Source organism: Channa argus, chromosome 17, assembly GCF_033026475.1.
Source record: "Channa argus isolate prfri chromosome 17, Channa argus male v1.0, whole genome shotgun sequence".
Taxonomy (NCBI): domain Eukaryota; kingdom Metazoa; phylum Chordata; class Actinopteri; order Anabantiformes; family Channidae; genus Channa; species Channa argus.
This window is the reverse complement of record NC_090213.1, coordinates 3352743-3375336: the sequence shown is the minus strand read 5'-3', so window position 1 is coordinate 3375336 and position 22594 is coordinate 3352743. Positions and strand designations below refer to the sequence as shown.

General features: G+C 40.6%; 1 protein-coding gene across 1 annotated transcript in view; it reads right to left on the bottom strand.

The window, feature by feature from the left end:
• clvs2 (clavesin 2) overlaps positions 1-22594 on the bottom strand; it is a 28435-nt gene that overhangs the window by 2975 nt on the left and 2866 nt on the right. The window contains exons 2-4 of the mRNA XM_067481999.1: positions 22281-22455; positions 702-812; positions 149-381 (exon numbers count right to left, since the gene is read on the bottom strand). Coding sequence (XP_067338100.1) covers positions 149-381; positions 702-812; positions 22281-22455 — 519 coding nt within the window. The remainder of the gene's footprint in view (positions 1-148; positions 382-701; positions 813-22280; positions 22456-22594) is intronic.

The following is a 22594-nucleotide window of genomic DNA, read 5'->3' as shown; positions in this document are numbered from 1 at the left end:
TCAGAGACTAGGGTCCACAAACAGCTCCCTCTGTCATGTAACACATTTCCTCACATAAACAGCTACTTTGACCTGCTTGAAGGATCATTACTATGCAAAACCTGCAGAAGACAGTAAACTTAGATGCTGAGGGGTTAAATGATCTGACCTCTTCATAGTTTTAGGGGACATGTTTTTTTCCAGGTCTCTCTCCAGGTCTTGTACCGACAGGGTGTAGGACTCTGGACAATAGTCGGTTTCCTCATCGTAGGCGTGGTCCAGCAGCGTCCTCGCCCACGTCCCCATATCGTAGGGAGGCATCATCCCACCGAGCTCCGATGGCAAAATCTCAGGGTGGATCAGCTGGTGCAGGCTGTTCAGGTTGTTACCGTGCATGAAGATCTGCACAGAAAAAAAGAAAGATGGGTACAACACCTGAGTTAGAGGAGGGACTTTGGTCATGGTGTTCAGATAGTTTCATCTTCATATTCAGAGTCTTTTTAGTTTTATAACAAAGAACACAAACATAAAAAACATTAGTATATTTAAGACATGATTCCCTTCTGAAATGCAACTGACCCACACTCTGTAAGGTCCCTTAATGCCTCACTGATTTCAGATTCAAGTGATTTCAATTGATTGATTATTAGAACAACTTAAAACCCAATATTACTATAAAATCATTGATTACTGCTACTTTGACATAAGCTACTTTGTCTTACCCTTTTTCTGGTCTTGTCTTTGAGGAAGGGTCGGATGACTGTGTAGAGAGCATGAATGTACCAGGGCTGGTTTACAAAGTGGATTCCTCCAAATCTGGCAGGAAAACTGTCCTGTTGACCACAGGAAAAAAAAAAAAAAAAAAGGTAAATTCATAGAAATCGTAGTCGTTGTCGAAATATAACTGTCGCTGTAATTGCAGCTCCATGATTATCACAACTGCAGGTTGTAGGTTATGATTATTTTCTTATTAATTCAAATTAGTATATAATCAGCAAAATATTAAAGTTATTATTTAACCACACGCCACTGAAAATCAAATTGCGTGTGCAAATGATAAAGAGGATTTTGCCATTTGAATTGGAAACGTTTGCAAGCAACTGTAATTTTATAAACCTAAAATGAAGAGATGCTGTTTTTAGCCCAAATAACAAAGAGCCAATCCCAATCTGAAAGGATTTTATTTCCATCCGCTTTGAGTTGCAAAGGAAAAATGATCTCTCCGGCTTCTGATGAGTCCTGTCCCTCTTCATTAGATTTGTTTTGTAAATGGGCTCTAATCTCATAGTCAATAGGAAATGGTCCGGCCTATTTTGGAGGAACCTCAGAGCAGAGCGCCGGAGGGACATCAGTCCGTGTTCATACAGGTTAGTGTGCAGAGTCCGTCTGACAGCGTTTCCTAGAACGCAGGACACAATTATCATAATTATGCTCTACTGTGTGTGTGTGTGTGTGTGTGACATAGTTTGGCTGCAGTCCAGCGGTTCGGTGAGATTAAATCCTGACATAACGGAGCTGACTGATGAAAACAGCTCAGGGCAGACATTTATGTAAAAACTGTTGGCAGTGTGTGGGGAAAAACAGAAGCAGACAGAGAGACAGTCTGAGGTCAGGGCCAGGTTTGTAAACTACAATGCGACTGATATGATTCATCAAGGTCGAACTCACCAACGGGGGCTTTGCAACACACGATGTTGGCTCCCAGACTGTCTGACGAACAGCAAAAAGCGCTGAGAGAGAAACAACAAGCATATGCACTGAACGTGGAACCTGCCAATCAGCGCAAACTGAAGCGACATCCTGTCTGATGTTTCCTGCAGTGCAACACTGGGCCAAAATATCCATATGTACAAGAAGTACGTCAGACTGTTCTTTTGTGTTCGGCTGAAAAATGGTCAAAGACACATTTTTGTTTTTCCCATTAATGCATGCGACTAGTTTGTTTGTGAGAGCACAGCAACATTATGGCTGAACGTGTTTAGACACTGTTGAATTATTGACGAGCTGGGAAGAACAGATTGTCCCGTGTGTAGGTTGAACCTATTCATCCACAAACACATGGAACTTCGTGTTTCCATCGATGACAGTTACTGAAAGGCACGAAACTAAACACCCACAAAATAATAAGTACAATGTGAAAGCTATTAAAGCAATAAAGGTCTCAGTTTATGGCCGAGCACATTTGTGCTGCACGGAGGAACAAACCTTTTTATTTTATGCACATTAATTCACATCATTGCCAAAAGCTTTGTGCATTAAATATCTTGTGGCTGGATTTGCATTGAAATCCATAAATGTTTCCCATTGGGTTGGAAACCAAACGGCTGCTGCCATTAGTCTTAAGTTTGCACTTGTTGTGGAAGTTTTAAACGATACCGTTTTTAAAAAAATAATGTCTAGTAAAGCTCCACGTGCTTTTATTTAAACATTTTTTAAAGAATGTCTTTAAAGAAAATACCAGATCACCCAGATTTCCAGTGAGTAAAATGGTTACAAACAGAAACAGAGTTTCACCTTGTTTCTTTCACATACCAGAGGCTCTAAACCCAAAAATATATTCAGCTGCGACAACACACTCCTCAATGCAATTTACACTAAACAATTTTATAATACAAGTTTAGAAGCAGGCCATAAAACCAGATCAGGGCTGTAATCCAACCAGAAGATAAAGAAACCAATGAAAATAAATGGCAAAACAAATGCAAATGAGCTTAGATTTAAACCCGATTTCAGACATTTAAAAAAATATTTATTGCCTATAAATTAAGAAAATTCAGCATCACACCACCATCACTGACTTTTTTTACTTTAATTTAGCACAAATGTTGCACAAATATATAAGTTTTATTTTACTGATTTTCACCAAAACCCACTCAATCAAAGACCGGATGGTGGTGGATCAGCAGGCTTCTAAATATGTCAGTAGCAGTAATAAAGAGACTTATATGGGTCATTCTGTGGCCAGACAGCCCCATCCACCCCCCAGCTGTCAGATCCCTCTGGAATCGGTCTAAACCTCTGGCCTGGCCCCTGCTTTGACAGACATTTGCACTTTGATGAAGGGAGTGCCAGTGCAATATACATGAAACTGAAACGGAAAATGAGCTGCAGTGTCTCTGCTGCACTGGAAGGACTAAAGGAGCAGTAGGAGAAGAAAGAGGAGCTGCCTGCTTTGACAGAGTGGTGTCAGAGAAAAGCAAAAAGGAGAAAGTGTTCGAACAAAGGACACAGTAGTGAGAATAAAATGGAGACGTTCAGGAGCGAATCAAAGCATCCAAGAGCAGGAAGCGGTTTACTATGAAGCTACTTTTCATTATTACAGTACTAATGAAAAGGTCATTTTTCCTGAATGTTTTACTGGAAATGCACCACTGTCGACTGGAAGTTATGAAGTCACAAATGGAAGTTAAGTTCACCGTCATAATACTCCGACATGGTACAACACACTGAACTTTTTCCACAGACCAGGCTTCGACTCCATTTGACAACGTGGCGTATGTGGTTACAATATTAAGGAAGAACATGTGCCACTGTCACCGTAACGTTTTGTTTTTATGTCATTTTTCTTCTAACCTAATCTTACTTATACTTTTTGTACCTAACACTAATTTTTTTAGAACGTTACTCTGAAGTCGGTCTCTCTAACCCTACTGTAGTTTTCTTTCTAGTTCCTGTGGCGTCAAAAGGTGACACTGCTGGAGCGTCCAATAGTAACACCAAAGGGTGCCCGTGTCTTCAATATGACCCGCTGATGGACGTTCAAAGCGGCACAATTTGACACCTTAGGACGTGTCAATATGTGACGCTGTGGGACGAGAACACGTGGCAACATCGTAAAAACTTCTTTACTATAGTAACCACAGGTACTATAGATACTGTCCAACACTTTCCTGCTAGTTGACAAAGTATTTTAGATGAGCCTGTGGTGATGACCTAGATCAAGTGGGTTCTGTCATTTAGAGGCTGAAAGATACCATCTGGGGTGGGAGAAGACAAAATGAATGCAGCCTCTGACTGACTAAACACCTAATTAGAGATAGATCTGATTGTGTGCACAGCAACCCCCCCATTCCCCTCCACCCTTTGGAACAAGTTCTAAAAAGGTTCAAAATCGGTTAAATCACATGTTCTTTGTTTTAAAAAGGTAATAATCAGGCTTGAAATCAACCAAAATGCTGAGAAACAAATCAGAATCGGGCTCTGGTGCTTTTTCTCGCCCATTGACAGGCTGGAAATAAGCTCTCGGCTGAGGTGCTTGGCAAGTAAACAGCTCAAATATTCAGTGAAAATTACCGACTGCCAGCTTTTTCTTAGATTTTTGGCTTCTGGGAGGCAAATGTCGATTCTAAACAAATAAGCGACCGCGGGGATTTATTTTTGGGCTCTCGCTGCAGGTCACTGCTGAGGGTGTTCAGTTACAGCAAAGGTTGCAGAAAATTGAAGGTGACAAAGAAGAAAGAAACGCCAACAGGAAACTGTGTGAGGCCGATGTGTCATTTGTTAAACAACCACTTTGACGTATTTTTGGTTTATTTTGGGGCTCGAAACATTCCTCACGAACCTCGCTGCTTCATTTCCGACCCTCCTCTCCTGGGTGCCCGCGGCTTCACTGAAGGGAGTAAATGCATTAGAAATGATTTTCCATTTAAAGCTTGGTTTGCTGTAGAAAAACAGCCCCAACCCTCCTGCTTTGTGACACTAAGCAATTCAGAAGGTTTTCCTCTAAATCGGACCTGAAGCCAGAGCTGGAGAAGTACAGCGCGGGAGCTGCCGATCCCGTCGGGGTACTGAACACAGCACATTTGGGTGGTTCAGCTCATCCTAATGTGGTCATTTGTGGTGGGTAGGTGCTTCCATGCTGCCCCCGCTCACACCTTTTGTTTTGTGCTTCAAAGCACCAACAAGATGGCCGACATCCTGACATTGTAAACCTGCAGGAGAAAAAAACTACACTTTGCAAAGACGCTAAATAACCACAAGATTAGAAGATTTGAAGCTTTCTGTTTTACATATTTGTGCACATGCTGATTATCTTGGCGCTATGCCGCCTTGACTGTATTTATCAATTTCATAGTTGTAAATTTAATTCACACTAAAAACCAAGTGGTTAATTACACATCTAAATGCCTTTAACAACTTCATTTTTGAAAGCTGGGGTGCAGCACAAACAAACAACTTACATTTTTTTATGTAAACTGTTACAATAACCCACATAAATGTATTATAATAAACAGATGCTTTTTTAAACAAAAATCTTGTTAAAGGTTTGTTTGAATGTTAAAACACACTGTGGTATATATATTAAATAGTCACTTATTGTGCCAATTTAACTTGACAGATGCCATCTGGGCTCTGTGATGTGGAAAAGCTTTCAGCCAAGTCAATTTTCGCATCACTATCTGATGTCCTATGGGGCCTAGTATGCAGGTATAAAACATCACAGATTCAGAGGGGACACAGACACTGAGGGCACCCACACAAGTGAGGCGTCCACTTTCCCTCAGAGCTGAAGCCAATCAGCAGCAGCCAAATGTGCTATAATTGGTTCTGAATTATTCTAGACTAGATTTTCCATTCTGCACTAACATGAGCATATTTCGGAGGGTCAACAAGTGGCAGCCATCAACAGGCATATGGATACAGAAAAACATTAACCTGAAGGACATAAACGAGGTAGATGGTTCAACAATGCAGAGGACCTTCACACAAGAGACAAGAGTTTGAGTCCAACGTGAAACAACTGTTTGTTGCTTTACTGTAAGTCACATGTTGTGGGTCATGCGACAAGTCAACAACCGGAAGCTTTAAAACCACCTGACCGTGTTTATTTAGTGGCCAACTGTTATCTAACGCCAACGCTAATGTCTTTGTGCCCAACCAAAGCCAAACCATTAAACTATTGCCATTGTAAGAGACGTTAGTCGCTTACATTTGGCTGGTTCTTCAACAAACGCTCCTGACGCCCGTTTGAGAGAGTAGGAACTAAATGACCTAGAGGGCGTTGTGTTGTTGGGGACCTGTTGGAAACAAACGTACCTGCAGGTCAAACCCTGCAGTGTTTAAAGAAAGAAATTCCTCAGAGAGCTCCGTTAGGAGTAAAAGGATTTTTGCCTGTAAAGGTTTTATGCAACTGTCAGGCCAGGTAAATATTTAAAAGCTGAAGTGATGTAGCTTTCAAAAGCAGTCAGGCTGAGAGAAAGACCCAGAGTGTGACAAGCAGCAGGTACCGTACAGTGCATCGCTCTGAGATTTATTTCTTTTCACATACTAAGAATTCCACCGAATGCACAGGAAAGCAGATCTCAGCCATTTCTTTATGAGCCCATTTAGACAAAGATTTTAGAAAATGTGTTTATTTGATGTCTCGCAGAGTGAAAGGAGAATATTGATACTGGTATCGCTAAAGCCATGTTACCATTGTAACCATGTAACCAAACCCTTATGGTTTTGTCACGGATAGATTAATGAAAGGCCCTTCAAGACTGCTGAGAGGTCGGGTGTCAAGTCACTAATCACATTTTTAGGTTGAAAGAGCTCAGTTGACCAAAAGTGGATTCAAAATTAGCAAAATCTGGCACAAAACCCGCAGAAAAATGCAAGAAGATAGAAATTAAACAATGCTTACATGACGGACTCGAGTCATTTTTATTTGTTTATATTTGCTTCTTTTTCTGTCTGGGTTTTCATTCTGTGTGTTTAAACCCAGTTTGCAGTGTTGTAACTCAAACGCTGGCTTCCGAATCCACAATTGGTTGGGGCTTAACAGACTGGATATAAATTGAATGTGGCAGAAGATTTAAGCTGAGATTTCAGTCATGGCAGCTCATTAGAGGGAGATGAGTCCGTATGTGATGCATGCGCAGAAGAACCAAACACACACCACAGACTTACACACACGACATAGTCAATAAACCCAAACTACCACTTCAATAATTCATACAGTGTCCAAATTAACATGTTGCAGAACTAAAGCTAATGTGCTGCACAAGAAACTCTCTCGGTAAATATAGAACAAACCCATCTCAGGCGAAACTGCAGCAGCAGGAGGGGGATAAAGAGGACACCGAATAAGACATCAGCAGACATCCAGGAGACCGAGCGACACTGGTCTCTGCTGCATTAAGTGTGTTTTAAATGTTTAAATCTGCAGAAGCTGTAACACCAGGTCGTACAGTGACACATGCTGCTCGTCTATTATTTAATTTATCAACCAGGACAATGTGACTGCGAGATGTGGAATGGACCCAGATAATTGGAACCACGCTGTCCTCCCAGCCACAAATGTGTGGGATGGTTATGTCTGCTGATTCAGGAAGCAGTGGCAACTCAAATGTCGGCCTGAATCGGGCTCATTTCAGTTCACTTTGTCCAACACTGTATATTGATTAATCAACCAAGAGAGTCCTGAAAAGCAGGTGACAGCTATCCGAGGTCATCAAGTCATTTAGCCTGTTTCAGACGTCATCAAGCTATAAGACACTCGTATGAGCCAGTAGGTTCCTGCTCCGCATGCTAAAGGCTCAGTAGGTCATTATCATGCAACATAGTGCAACGCAATATTTAGTTCTGGCAAAAAATGAGAAGGTCAGTTAAAGATATCAACTAGGACGTGAAAATGTCTCATCTCAAAGACCTCTGTTGTCTCCACCAACTGTCCAACACAGCTCCCTCCAGTCCAAACCATAACTATGGGCTGATAGTGACGAAAGTTAATGCTCTAACTGGCTGGTAATTTCCCTTCTTTTTGTGTTTTTCCTTCAAGGTTTAAGGGATAAATGAAGAGGTTATAAACAATTGACTAGAGCTTTTATAAAAAGATAAATAATGAAAAACTGTCCAAACGGATGGACCTCCACACAGAGTATGTCGTCTTAAGCCAATAAATGGAAGTTACAAAAATCTTATCGCATGACTTTGAAATACTTCATGTATTTTTTGTATTTCTTTCAACTTCTGTGCAAATTTATTAGAAAAAAGCAGCATTTTTTTCCCGTGGAGAACCCAGTCCACTGACGTTACACCATCTGACATGTGTCGTCTACGGCTCTACCTGTGTCTGAGTTGTGGTCATACATCCTCTCGCTCCGTCATGCTTTCTCAGAGTTTGAACACCACATCAGGTTGATGAGCTCGCTCTATTCTGCTCTGCTCCTGTCACTTTCCATCCACACAAGGCTGAGTAAACATGTCCTCTAGTAAAAAAAAAAGAAAAAGAAAACACTGAGGAAAAGGGAGTTTAGTGGAAAAGAAAGAAGACATCCACCGGAGTGCTTTTTATTTCAGGATGTAAAGTGTAGCCTGGAGCGTTGACATTCTTGTTCTTGGTAGCTCGTTCTTTATAAAAAGCCCCTTCAGAGGAAAACGTCGGAGTGGGACGAATACTAAACTCATAAAAGTGTCTTAGTGGAAGAAAACAGAACCGTGATGCATCGCACATCATTGAAGGTTAAAGTTTGGAACCATGCAGCACTTCTGGTCATCAAATCCACAATAATGTCAAAGACAACTCCGCTTCTCTACTCATTTAAAGCTTTTAGTCGACTTTTTCAAAAGGTTGAACCTCGGATGCTACTTCAGTCTTTATTTCTCTGGAGCCTCTTATCCAATCTGTCTCCTCAAGGTGAGAAGATTGATACCACTTGTGTCCTCTCATGTCTGCACACTCCTCCTTCGCTGCTCTTACTCCACATCAAGTCAGTACATTTTCCTTCGTCTTTACTCCCAAACCTTTAAACTAATCGAAAAAACGGGAGTTTCTCAATAGTCAAACTTTTTCTTAAGTTGGTTTCCATTCTGTGGTTACATCAGGTTTAATTCTTTTCCATTTCTAGTTAATTGCTTCATACATATTCAAGGCATCACTGAGATATTGTGTTCAAATGACAGAGTTATGAACAACCAGAAAACTCCAGCTATCTCCAGCTCGGAGGCAAAGCATGCAGACAACACAAACAATCACAGTTTTTTGATTAATTCGTGGTTGCAAGGAATCAACAAATATTTTTAAAAGACAAACATATAGTCACAGAAGAACAACGGCTTGATGTAGTTGTACAAAAACGTTTTATGTGCTTCTGTTAACTAGTGCTGAGAGTTTTGCTACTGTTGATCCGGTGTCAGCAGATTAGTGGATGAAATCATGTTCATTGCTTTCGGGTCTCAGTAATAAACGGCAGTAATTTATTAAATTCTTGTTCACTGGCCCTGGCTGAGGAAAAGGGCCGTTAAATCCCAGACGAGGCTCCAATTGATGTAGCATTGAATTAATTCCTCAATGTTGGATGTGATCAGCTTCATTCATTTCCAACTTTCTTTCTATGCCTTTAGTTTAGGGGCAAATTATACATGAGTGATTTTCAAACTTCCCCCTCACTTCCCTATATATAAATATTTCTCTGCTTCTACCTGAAAAACTCCAGATTAGATCAGCTGGAGGAATTTATCATCATCAGGAGTTCAGATGATGTTTGGGGGAGCCATCGAAAAGCAGGTTGACTACGATTACAAACCCCATAGTGTGAGCACCAAGATATCCTGAACTCAAGGATTCTTATACCTGACGTCATATGGAGACTAGAGGTAGAGAGATATTTTAATATAGGGAGGTTCAATGGCATTTATGCACATGTGCTACCCAAACTAGAACAGAAACAAGGTCAAAAATCAGTGAACGCCGAAAGTTTGCAGTACTTAGAGTCAGTTACTAGGCCTTTTTGGTGATAGTACACTGAGCAAAGCTACATATATTCATTCCTGTAGCTTTGAAGTGCAAGTGGATTCTGTTTCAAACTGAGCATTTTTGCCTGCTTTTGTTTACTTTGGATACTTGCGAAGCAGATTTTGGGCATATTAAACTGAAAAGCAGCTTGGCAGTTTCCTGCTGAAGATTCGCACCAAGAGGGAAGGTCACACCAATTAAACTGCAGGCTCTGTAGGTTATTAAAGTGCTGCCAGCTCCAAGCAGGAGCTCAGAGAGAAGAAGTTTCTCTCTAAATGAGAGATCACTGAATTTTTATTTCAGCTGCATGCTTTACACTGCCTCAAGAGAGTGATAGGGTTTTTTTTTTTTTCCTTCTTCAAACACCAACTTTGCAGGTGGTTATCACTGGTCTGGCTCTGCATTCATGCAGTGTGTGCTTGGTGCAGTTGACCTGAGCTTTCAGACTGAGGGCAGAAACCCAACAGATCTTGTCTTAGTGCCAAACGCACAGAGGGAAGGAGAGATTTGCAGTGACAGAGGGCTGACGTGGCCCATTCTGCCCAGTTCATCACTACATCATGAGTCCTGGCACTTGTGAGCTCAAACAATAAACACTGCTAATCGTGATCAAGTCCCGGAATATTAGGGGTGTTGTGTTCTCATCTGTGTACAGCTTAACCTGCAGCTAAATGACAGAAAACAAAATGTGTAAAAATGGGAGGTTACACTGTGGCAAAATACAAATAAAAGATCAGTTCTTTAAAAATCAAAGCTTTGCATACAGTTGTCAAAGTTCTGGACAACTTCTGCTCAGACAACTACAAATTTAATCCAGTTTTGGATCATACTGTAGATGTGAACGGTTGTGTAGCCCTGGGATAGTTATCCAGGGCCACCCTGCTCTCACCTAACGACCTTTCCAACCCTAAACAGGAAAGTTGGTTCAGATAATGGATCGATTGAATATGTGGCTGTTTTAGTTGTTTAAAAATTAAATTATTCCTCATATTGGATTTTGTATGTTGCCCATTAGCTGGAAAAAAACAACAAAAAACCAACATGCACGGTTGGACTATTGATGGTATCGGGTGGCCTGTAGACCTTTTCGCCCCTGCCCCCCGGGCAGCCTGAGTCCGCCACTGCTAAATGCAGTACTTGCCTTTCGAAGAGATCCACAGTCCTAATGACAGGATATAGTTAGTCATTGAATTTCAAAACTGTTCCAACAGATTAGCAAAGTGATTCAAGAGCACTTCATGATCTATATTTTAATGTTGGTTAAAGGACACTTCAGGAACTACTGCTATTCTAACAACAAAAATACTCTCACAAGTCGCATGTCAAATGCCCCCATATCCGTTTTAAAAGGTTAAGCATTGCTCTGTTATGTTCACCTGCCAAAACCTGTAACATATTTGGCCTCATTGGTTAAATCTATGCACAAATAGAACATTTTAATAGCATAGTCGCAGAAATTGATCAAACCGTTTTTCATCTTTAAGGCTTAACTTAAGCCAAAGCCAGTTTATTCTAATTAAAGTGGAGGAGCATTCAGTTGGCCGTTGGCTTCTTCCAGCTGCAGTTCCAGATAACGAGCAGCGAGAACACGGCTTGAATCAATAGTGCTCTGTGTGTAAAGATAAATCTGGTCAACAGCCTGTTTATTCACAACAAACCAGGTCAATTTCCTGGTTAATGACACTTAAAAGCACAGTGGAACCAGTGTGATTATTATTATCTGCTGCTAAACTGTCCATCGGGCTTGTTGAGGACAAAGAGCCTGCTGTCTGCTGCAAGTGTTTGATGGCATTAAAGCATGAAGTGAAACACTTCAGTTCACCTTTTCATGGTAACATTTCCTAAGTTTACAACAGATAAAAGGTTTTTACTGCTTGAGACAAAAAAAAGGCAAATTGTAAGATGCCTAGAAAGCTTTTACGCAATGTACATAATGATGATGAAGAGGAGGAGGAATACAACTCAGAAACTTGAATTCAGATATGCATCACCTTCATTGCATTAGTGGAAATATATGCAAAGTAATGAACTGTAATGATCTGATTTATTTCTACATAATTTTGAGATGCACAAGGTCTGAATCCATTTACGGAGCCATTGTCTTCGTGTTACATAACTATGCTAATGCAGAGTAAATCCACATGCAGATTACTGACTGTAAGTGTGCTACTGTATTTGTTAATGTGCTGTTAATGTCTGCAGATATCCAGGCTCAATAAAGAGGACAAATGCAAAGTTCTATTCAAATAGAAATGAATAGTTAATTAATGCAGGTTGTTTAGACACATTGCTTCCATTATCAAGAGATCTGCCAATTCATTAAAAATTATTTAGTGTGACTTCACATTCTAAAAAAGAAAAGGTGGAACATGCAGTGTTTGTCGACTTTGTATGAAATCACTTATATTAAACCCGGTTGTAAATTTTGTGATTTAATAATCAAAGTATTACAGTCCAAAGCAGAATTGACACAATTTTTTAGATGATATATAAATTTAATTAGGAAACTCTTTAAATCTACATTTAATTTCCTTTTTTTAAAAATTGCTTTTCTTGGCCACAGAAAAAACTAAACTAAAATGTGAGAGAGAAAAAAAACAAACATTTTTTTTCTTCCTAAACCATCAAACAAAAATACAGATGAACTTTTGTGAGATCCCAAAAAGTTTGAGGGACGTGAGAAAAAAACTTGATGGTTGGGAGAAAAAAAAAGTCACCAAGAAAATGACAAACATGGTTTTCACTCAAATGAAGGACACCGGAAAAGGAAACCGACGTTTCTTATTTAAAAAAATGGAAGGCCAGAGTTTTCCTTGCACAAACTGTCAATCCGTGTTCTGCAGTTGGTTGCTAACAAAGTCAACCCGGAGCAGTGAGAGCAGCCCACAGTGCAACATATTCTCTTCAGGTGTCTTTCACTGCTGTGAAAGTTGTGTTTACTGCCAAGCATTGACTGATTGGCTTTTAAATCAAGGCCAAGCTCAAAATCAAGCTCTGTGAATGGCTCTGTGTGCCGTCCATCATTGTCTTTTCACAGTGACCATGGACAACATTCACAACAAAAACTTGCTAAAGTTAATCTGTGTTTTTTTACCTGTAGTACTGCGTTAACTGACAACAAATCCTCTTTACATCCTCAGATCCCACGAAAATGTCAGTGACTGCAAACACAGTTTAGTTGTATAGAAGTAAAAGTTTTCAAAGGCAGCTTTGTAAAAAACTCTCCCTTTTTTCTCTGTGGCTGTGTGCAATGTCCCTGCACCAAAGGCCACCTTGCTGCTGGTCTTCAGCCTGGATAAAATGGCAGGAACCGCATCCGGCGTAAAAACTCACGCCAAGATCAACGTGCGGAACAGCTTCCGCTGCGGCGGCACCTGAAAGGACAAGTCAAAAGCCTCTTTTTGATTTTATGAGACAATTTTTAAAAAATGAAACTAGCTGAGAAATTGGTGGATTTCCAAAGCCAGTATGGATTCACGGCCTCAACACCAAGACTCCCGGGCTACAGTACATTTATTTCACTGAATGAGATCAAACTGATCTCATTGGCACTAAACGGACATTATAAATACTCCCAGGGGAAACATCAATGCCTAGATAAAATTAACAACCCAGAAAACGTTGACCGAACATTTTGTTCCTGAATTTCGTGCGTTGTAAAGGTTGAAATTATACAGTTGTCTGTCGATAATGACTCAAATTTACATTAATACATTTACTGTATTGTTTGGAACAATAACTGACAACCAGCTGCTTGTAAGAGTATGAAAGAAAAAAAAAAGGAAGAGGGAGATTGAGAAGTGTGTTTGTGTCTCTCTCTGTGCAAACACACACATGAACACAGACACACAACAAAAGGGAGCCCATCTGTAGGAGAGGGCAGAGCAAGATAGTGCGGCAGGCCCACATGTTGCCGTGGCAACGTAGCAAGGGTGGGATGTAGCAGGAGGGAGCCAGGGAGAGGAGGAAAAGGATGGAGGGGGGTAAGATGAAGCTCACTGTAGAGTGCGACTAGCTGCAGATGGAGACAATGTCTCGTTTAGAGAAACAAATAGACCAGAGATTTTACAGCGTTTGTGGTTTTTGCCTCATCAGCTTTCTAAAGAAATACTGATTTGTGCAGTGGGAAGTATTTTGCAAATCCTTTTAATTTACACAAAATAATCATCTCAGGGTGGTTTGAATGCAAAGCCTGCACTGTCAGTGCTGTCTGTGCTGAACAATGATGGAGTGACGGAATTGAGAGAGGGAGAGGACAGAGATGAGGGGGAAGGGAAGGAATATGATGTTATTAAGGAGAGAGGGGGTGGGGGGGTAAAGAACACTAAAAGGAGAGGGGCAGGGACGCCTGAGGGGACAGAAGAAGATGAGGAGGAGGAAGGTGAAACCAGTGAACTATGGAACTATCATATATGATACAGAAGCTGTTTTTCATGACTTTGTCACTTTGGATTTATTCTTTCCACATATTGTGAACTGGGGATTTTGTACATTTATATTGAATTAATTTATTTGATAAATTAAGTTTAATGTTTAAAAAAAACAAAAAACAAAAAAAAAAAAAACGCTTAAACTGACTGTTACCATTCAGGATTCATTATTAATACCAAATCTGAAGCCATTTTGGTTGTTATGTTATTCAATGTTCGTTTTCATAGCCATAGTTATGGCTCGGTAGGAGCCTCCTAACTATAGGGTCCTTATCATCAAGGCATGTTGGAATCTGGTGACATTCAGGGGCCGTAGTAAATATGACCGAAGCAAAAGTGAATGACATAAAGTCATTTAAAGATTTAAAGAGAGTCAGGTGGATGAGCAGGTGACAAAACATGCAAAAGAGTTTGTTGAAACTTTAGTGAGCCTAACTTTAGGCTTTAGGTGCTAAACTTAAGTTGTAGCTCACAGTTTAGTTTTGTACCCGTCACAGAAGGTCTGATGCCTGATGGCACATGGCAAAGAGCTACAGAGAACCAACTAAACTATGTGTCAGGGCTGATGAGAACGGAATGGACCATGGAGGAGGCGGATAACATTTTAAACAAGCGGTTTGCAAAAACATGAAGCAGAAAATGTTTAAAAACCGTGATATTAAACCACAGGCTTGTGTTAGTTTAAGTTTTGGTATCTGTGAGAAAAATGTAGACGTCTGAGTCCCTGATAAAAATCTATTTTAAAATAAATTTTTTGATACCCATTTTAAATGTACTTGTGAAGAAGTTATTGACGCCCAGTGGACAAGAGGAGATGGATCAGACTGGGACCCCCTCTACCTCCTTGACCCAACATATAATTTGGACCCTGTTTCAATCGGCTGAACTTCATTATCTTGTTGTTCGCCAAACCCAGATGAATAAAATTCATCACCATCTCACTAAGCAGTACAGTACGTTATGTCGGACTTCCATCCACGAGCCCCTGAATACAACATTAAGAGGTTTGGCAATGACAAAAAGCATCTAATGGACAAAATCCCACGGGCAGATCACCACCAAAAATCTAATCAACTGATGCCTGGGTCAGCGTTGATCCGTCACCAAATGTGAGCCAAATCCTGCTGACAAACAGATGCAAGACTTTTCCCTCTAGACCACATTAATAAAAACCTAAACACTGCAGCTCTGAATGCAGGTTAGTCTGCTGGCTGTGAAGGCTGAACAGTCCATTAACTGCAAGAGACTGAAGACTGGTGATTTGTTACTGTGAGTGGCAGGTAGCTGATCTGAGGTCAGAGGGTTTCAGGCTGCGACAGATCACGCTAACGTTATTCTCTGACCTCAGAAACAAGACAGCGGAAGGTTGTGCAGGTCCACGTATTGGCTGGTAGAGGCAGCTGGTACATTCACATCAAAAACACGACTAGGACCTTAAAATCAAAGTAAATAAAAATCAAGCAGAAGCAATAGGACATCGGATCCTTGTAGAGGAGATCAAACCTTTGACATGTTTTCAAACTTCAAACGTTACAAAATTTGCATTTGGCTTTTGACTCCATTTCGTTTTGGAACACTGTCAATGCATCATCTGAAGCGCTTGTAACAAACGGCCTTTGGGACGTGAGATGTGCGCACGGGTTTTATTAGGGAACCAAAGTACAATTTCTTGTGTCTTGATCGTCTTGTAAATTCATTTTTAAAACCAACAGCTCTATTTACAAGGCCAAAGTCTTTTTTCCAAAGTACGTCTTCGTGAACTACTTTGAATAGAGTTTTCAACATTTCTCTAACTCGTCAAAGAACAACACCACAAAAGACGGTTTTGGGGATGTGAAACTTTAATCCCTCTGTTACATTGTAATCCTGGAGGATTATGACTGGAAACGTTTGAATACCATTGTGCTCACTATCTCACACCCTGTGTTTCCCATGACTCTTTAAAATAATAATGTCTTATGAGAGCACGAAGACATGAAGGGTTCTTTCCATACAAGTGGAGGAGAGAAAGAAAATGGAGCATGTCCTGTGCTGTAGGGATAAGAACACAAAGCCCAGACAATAGTCTGTGGCATAATAAGTCCCACAGGGCAGACAAAGGTCAACGTAAGGACAAGACGCTGTGTTGACTTTGAGAATGTGTCTCTAAATGCTCATTAAATCTGAATGTATTTTTTTCTCTTCTTGCCTCCTATAACTGACTTAGATTGTGATGCAACCTTTAGCTTCAATAATTGAAGCACTACAGACCAGCTCAGCAGTGTAGAGAACTTTTGTGGCTCGTCTCTGTACTTGTGATGCTTGCTGGTGACGAGGTTCCGTTTCTGCTCATGAAATGTTCCCCAAATAGTGAACGGTGATCCCTTTGTCCTTCGCCTGCTCGGTGGAGGTTTGTTGGTGATGGCACTGCCCGTTGTGGGGTTTTTGTTCCCGGCTTTCACATACAGTAATGCATCCGTCATCGAGCTGCTCTGTGTGCAAGTGGTTTTCTTCAAAGCATTTTAGTGGTTACAGCCAATCTTTGCACCGGCCTTTCCCTGTTTTCTCACATTCAAAATGGCTAGAAATGTCTGCTTTTTATTCATTCTAGACAAATACAGTTTTCACAGGCTCAAACCAAGAGCAGCCATTTAGAACTATTAAGATTTTAAACCAGTCATCTCACGACACACGTGCTGAGAAACGCTCGTCAGTCACATGTTCCAAAACTTCACTCACTTCAAATGGGAGTCACCTGGTAAAAAAGGGTCTTTGTTTTGTAATGTATCCAGTTTTACAAACCATCAAATAAAAGCTACATTTGGAACTTTTGCTGCATGTCATGGAAAAACAAATGACAATTTTTCCTGTAAGTTTAACCCCGAGTTCCAAAAAAAAAATTAAATGCTTTTGTCAGCAAAAGTGAATTTTGTACTGCAAGAGTTTCCTCTGATATTTTCATTGATCATTTAATCAGTAATATATTTGCCTTAACAGAAAATGTTTGGATGAAATTACGAAGCTTACAACATTGCAACGCCCCCAGTTTCCCTGCTCTGTTCACTTTTCCCATTTGCCTCTCGCCTTCATTAGGCAAAAACCCTCCAAAAGTAACCCCAAGACTGAAAAAGCGAAGAGAACAAAATCAACAAAAAAACAAACCAGCTGCATTTGTGGGGGTGTAATAACTATTGAACCCAGCAGGGATCCGTCACGGTTCTACTGTGATTTGTGCATCACACTGTGCTGCAAATTCTGATCTCCAGGCACGTGGCCTACATGCAGTTTGCATTTGCTCAAACCTCACGGCGCCACCGTTGCCATGACAAAGAGCTAATCAAAGTGAGCTGCGTTAACATGGAGAATGAGACAAGCAAGTAGCTCCACGCAGGGAAAACATTTGACTTATGATCCAAACTGTGAAAACCAAGTCTTATTTTATTGAGGACAAATATAAGTCAAGCACAATTTCAACTAGATTGTTGACCTTATTTCCAGATAGCAGGTCTTGAGAGGGTCCAGGTGTGTGATTCGTAGCAAGGAAAGATAACTTTGCCTTATTTTGGAAAACCTCTTAAAGGATGATTTCCCCAAATTTCAACTTGCTTTACTTTAGTAGGTAAATTTACATTAATGCTTTTAAACGTCTCTGACTTTACTGCATTAAAACATTTCTCCAATTCTAGCTGAAAAACTCCTCCAGATGACATCACCCAGAGGAGTTTTCAAATCATTACTAGTTCAGATGACGTCATCTGGGGAAGTCTTGAAAAGCAGGATGACCATGATTACAACCTCCCTAGTGTGAGCAATAAGATGACGTTCTCGGAACTGAAGGCTCCAAGTGATGTCATCTGGAAGAATTATTCAGATAGAAGTAGAGATATTTTGATAAAGGGAAGTCAGGGGTGAGGTTTTATGGCATTTATGTACATGAACTGCCCAAACTAGAACCATGAGAAGCAAGTTCAAAATCAGCGAAGGCGTCTTTAGTAAACAATGCAGATAATCGAGCACTTTGCATGTCTGCAGGGAAGCTTCTGCAGTTTAACTGCCATTGTAATTTTTTCATCGCACAGCTGTCAGTTCACATCAGATTATCCAGCATGAAGCATAATGGAACATTTCTGGAAACAAAGGGGAAACAACGCAGCGGCAGCAGCAGCAGATATAAAGTTGCTGATGCTCACAGAAGTTAAACCGATGTGTTCAGTGTAAATCAGCCATCAAACTACATCACACACAGTCATGCAGAAGAATCGCTGTGCCACTGCCCTGCACATCAGTGAGACTCGGCTGCTTTTAAACACTTACTGCTTTTCAGATTCATAACCAGACGTGCCAGGGCTGAAGTGACTCACTGTGGCTGTTAAACAATATTCAGATGTGTGTGGGAATGACTCAGGCCCAGCTCTACTATCCTCACACACTGTAGCAAGGCTTAAACACACAGTGGATCACTGGATTTACAGCAGCATCTGACTGTATTTGAAGATCGTAAAATATTGTTAGTCATTCCCCAGATGCAAATTAAATTCTTTCAGCGTAAAGAGAAAAAAAGAAGCAGTAATAATCTGCTCTCACCTCCTCAGATCCAGATGATCTCCCAGGGAGGACTTTCTCTATTTAAATAGGCTGAATGAAAGAGGACACGTGTGATTCTCGCTGAAGGCAATAATCCGCCTCAAATATTACTTCAATCCACTCATTTGTGAGGAGAACTCGTTCGTCTATATGAATAAGCAACAAGCCAACTCTTTACAACTTTATTTGATTCAGTTGCAAACCAAATACATTTTTGTGACTTGGAGGCTGCAGTTCTCTTGGTACCGTTAAGAGGATATAGGCTCATTCTACGCGTTTTTATCGTTAATTCGAATGAAAAGACCAAAACTAACTATTTATCTAAGGCTGCCAGCTCCAAACCCACTGGTCCTGAGGGAGATTATGAGCTCTGTGCTTTGACTTTTTCGTTTTGGTCATTTTGGATCTGTGGTAATTCTATGTTTCGGAGCGTTTCGTCTTTACGATTGTGTGTTTTTTGGATGTTTCATGTTAGTTTTGGGTCGTTTTTTTGCCTCTTTTGGACAGTTTTTTGTGGTTGTGATGCAGCTTATAAGGAAATATGAACTTGACCTTAGTGTTTCTGTCCAAACGGCCCCTGGTGTGCACCCAAGTAAACCCGTTTCAGTAATCCATCCATGACTGGTTTCTACATGTAAACTATTAAAAACCCTTGTGTTATTTGAAAGAGTGTTAGCTGTTTGCTGCAGCTTCTAGTAAAAAAGAATCATTTCAGAGCTGATGAAAACACATGATACTGTTCTATTGGTTCACAATAAACTACAGTACCATGTTTAATTTAATTCAAGTCTCCCAGTGAAATTGTGTGGCTCACTGATGTGTTTTTAATAGTTTTTGGACAGCATTAGAGCTGGCACAGGCTTTGGAAACACATGATACTTAGTTTGGCTTCTTCATATAATTTTAGTGAGACCGTAAGTGGAGTAAAAACCATTAGCGCCCCCAAATTTAGTTATCCCCCTTTTTCATCCTGAGGAAAATTGGACTGAATTTATTACTGCATTTCCGATGATTTCAGTAACTTGTTTTGTGCATTTTATTTGCGAAATCAAATCAAATCAGCCTGTTTCTACTTGTTTTGTGCCCAAAATGATGAGCAGCCGTTGCTGAGAGCAGTTGCGCAGTTGCAAATGACTCAGGGCTCAGCTAATAGTTCCCATTAATAATTCAGGCTCTAATCTCTGCCTGGAGAGCAGTCAGAAATGTGGTATGTATGGAGTCATCACAGTGATGCACTGGCTTGGGTCTGCAGCCATTGCTCAAGTCTGAAGAAGCAGAAAGATGTTTCCCCTGCCAATGCACCACCTGATCTATGTGCTGACTGAGCAGAAAGAGAAAGTCGTCTCAGAGTGAAGGACGTGCTTAGGACATAAGCTTTGCCAATTCGTCATCTTAAACTGAAAACATGTGAACTTCCCAACTCGCCTTAAAATTACTACACGGTGACGTTTGCCAGTTATTTGGTAACAACCGAAGTCTGTTTGACGCACTAAACTGTGATGGATCCATTCGGAACTTAGTGGGTTTAGATGATGAATTACCAAATGGATTGAGGACGTGGATATTGATTTATGTAAAGAAGCAAGTGTCCAGGTTGCAAACATGGAATAAATACATGTTTTATAATGAATATCCATTGTAGGCTTTGCTTCCTGTACGTTTTCTAGTCCAGTGACAGAGAATGTTACAGTGTAGCTTCTACATAGCACTGACTGGTGAAGAATCGTCCCCTGAATCCATCCATTGGACATAACCACTTATCCTTTAGACCTGCAGCAGCTGGAGCTGAGCCCAGCCAACATTAGGCGAATGGTTGTGGTGCAGCAGCCCACAAACAGCCACTTTGCCGAGGTAGCTGCCAAAAATAAATCTAAAGTTTACTGATATCAATTGGAAACCACAACCATTATCAGGCATTACCAGCTTTTTCACACAGTTTTTAGTTCCAAAGTATCACAGAGGTTCAACGTTTACAAGTAAAACAGTTTTTATTGTCCAACGTCCTTTCTGCTGTGTACTGATTACTAAGTGCAGCAAATAAGTAACTCAAATACATAAATCAGTGTTTAGGATGAGAAAATAAGGAGCTAAGCACATGAGATTGTTGTGTCCCAAAAACCCATTTTTTAAAATTGGTTATTTACTAATATTTCATTTGTACCTGTTAATTACGGTGCCACACAGGATTCTACTTCACATCAAGCCACTGCTACACTGGTGCAAATTATATTTAGCCTTTCTAAATCAAATCACAGGTTTTTTTATGCAAAGCTTAAAAAAAAATACTTTTACAACTAAAACATTCCTTGACCTCAGCATTTTTATTTTATCACTATATTGGTTCATCTTGAGAACAAAAAGTCGGTGAAAATTTAACTCTGTCATCCATCACCAGCAGATCAGATAATCTTTTTAGGCCACGCTGAGCCTTAGTCAACACTTCCCTCTAGAAACACTTCCCCTTAGAAATCACTTTGACTAATGGAGCCCAACACAAATTGGCAGATGATTCACAAGGATGTTGAGAAAGCAATAAGAGCCCCCTTTGGTTCAGACTCACGCAGACACGTACACACTGACAGGCAACATATTTCTTTCCAGGTTTGGCTGGGAACCAGAGGACGGCTGTACTGAGGCTTTTCTCCGGTAACTCTTTATAGTAATGACATCAAGTGTGTCCTGATGACTGAGAGGACTTAAAAAATCCTCAACATGAACACAAATTCAGCGAGCACAGCTACATTTTTTCCCGGACCATGTGGCAAAGGCAGCTCTTATTAGAGAAGGAGAGAATTAGCCCAAACCAAACAGACAACCATGAAGAAAATGTTTTTTTTTGCATCATCTACCTGCCAAACGAACCATGACAAAGCATCCCAGTGCTGTGTAATGGAAATGGAAATGTTATTATTCCCTTCTATTGCTCTTTGAATAAGCTCACAGCTTTAACACGGTGCTTGACTTGTTTCCCTAAGTGAAACATTTTGACTGCAGACAGGAGGATGGGAAGGAGCTAAATGAAAAATAGGGCCACAGAAGTGAGAGCAGCTTAAGATCAAAAGGGCCATGACGCAATTTCCAATCTGTTTAATGAACTGTTCTCATCTGCCTATGATCAGGATGTAGTTGGTGACCTTTGACCTTATAGTAGGTTGTGTAGATTATTTTAATGCACATTTGCTCTGGTTACAATTGTGAATCTCCAACAATAACATCTGAGTTAAACTTCCCTCCGACTTCCGTTTTTAAAGATATTTCTCTGCTTCAAGCTGAAACACTCCTCCAGATGACATCACTCGGAGTTTTTCATTATTAGAAGTTCAGAGCTCTGGAAATGTAGGTTGTAGGTGATTACAAACTCTAGTGTGAGCAACAAGATGACATAATCTTAACTAAAGTTTCCCCCAAGTGATGTCAGAGGGAAGTTTAATAGCACTCAAAGTTTTTTTTTCACCAACAAGTCGTCTTTACGGTGAAGCTTATGCAACTACTGTGAAACCCTTTGTAAGAACCCCAGGATGCAAACTACAGTCTCCAGTATCGCAGAGAACTGAACCAGTGACCAAGCATAAACCCCCGAAGCTTCTCACCTGTAGCCCCTCGATGGCCAGCCGCAGCATGCTGGGAGTCAGTTTGGACGCCTGCTTGAAGGTGAAGTTACTCCAGTCGATGATGAGGATGAAGCCGTTGACTTGCAGTTCCGGGTCCTCAATCATAGATTCCAGGGACAGCAGGATGGCCCTCAGTATGTCCACAAACGTGTACCTAAGGAAAACGTAACGAGGGTTTTACTTTTCAGCGCACTGGGGAGAAAAGTTAATAAATCACCAGGAAATAATTAGAGTTAGCGGGACGTCCATAAATCACTGTTAGTGGAAATGTCGGCCAATTAATAAAAAGAAAG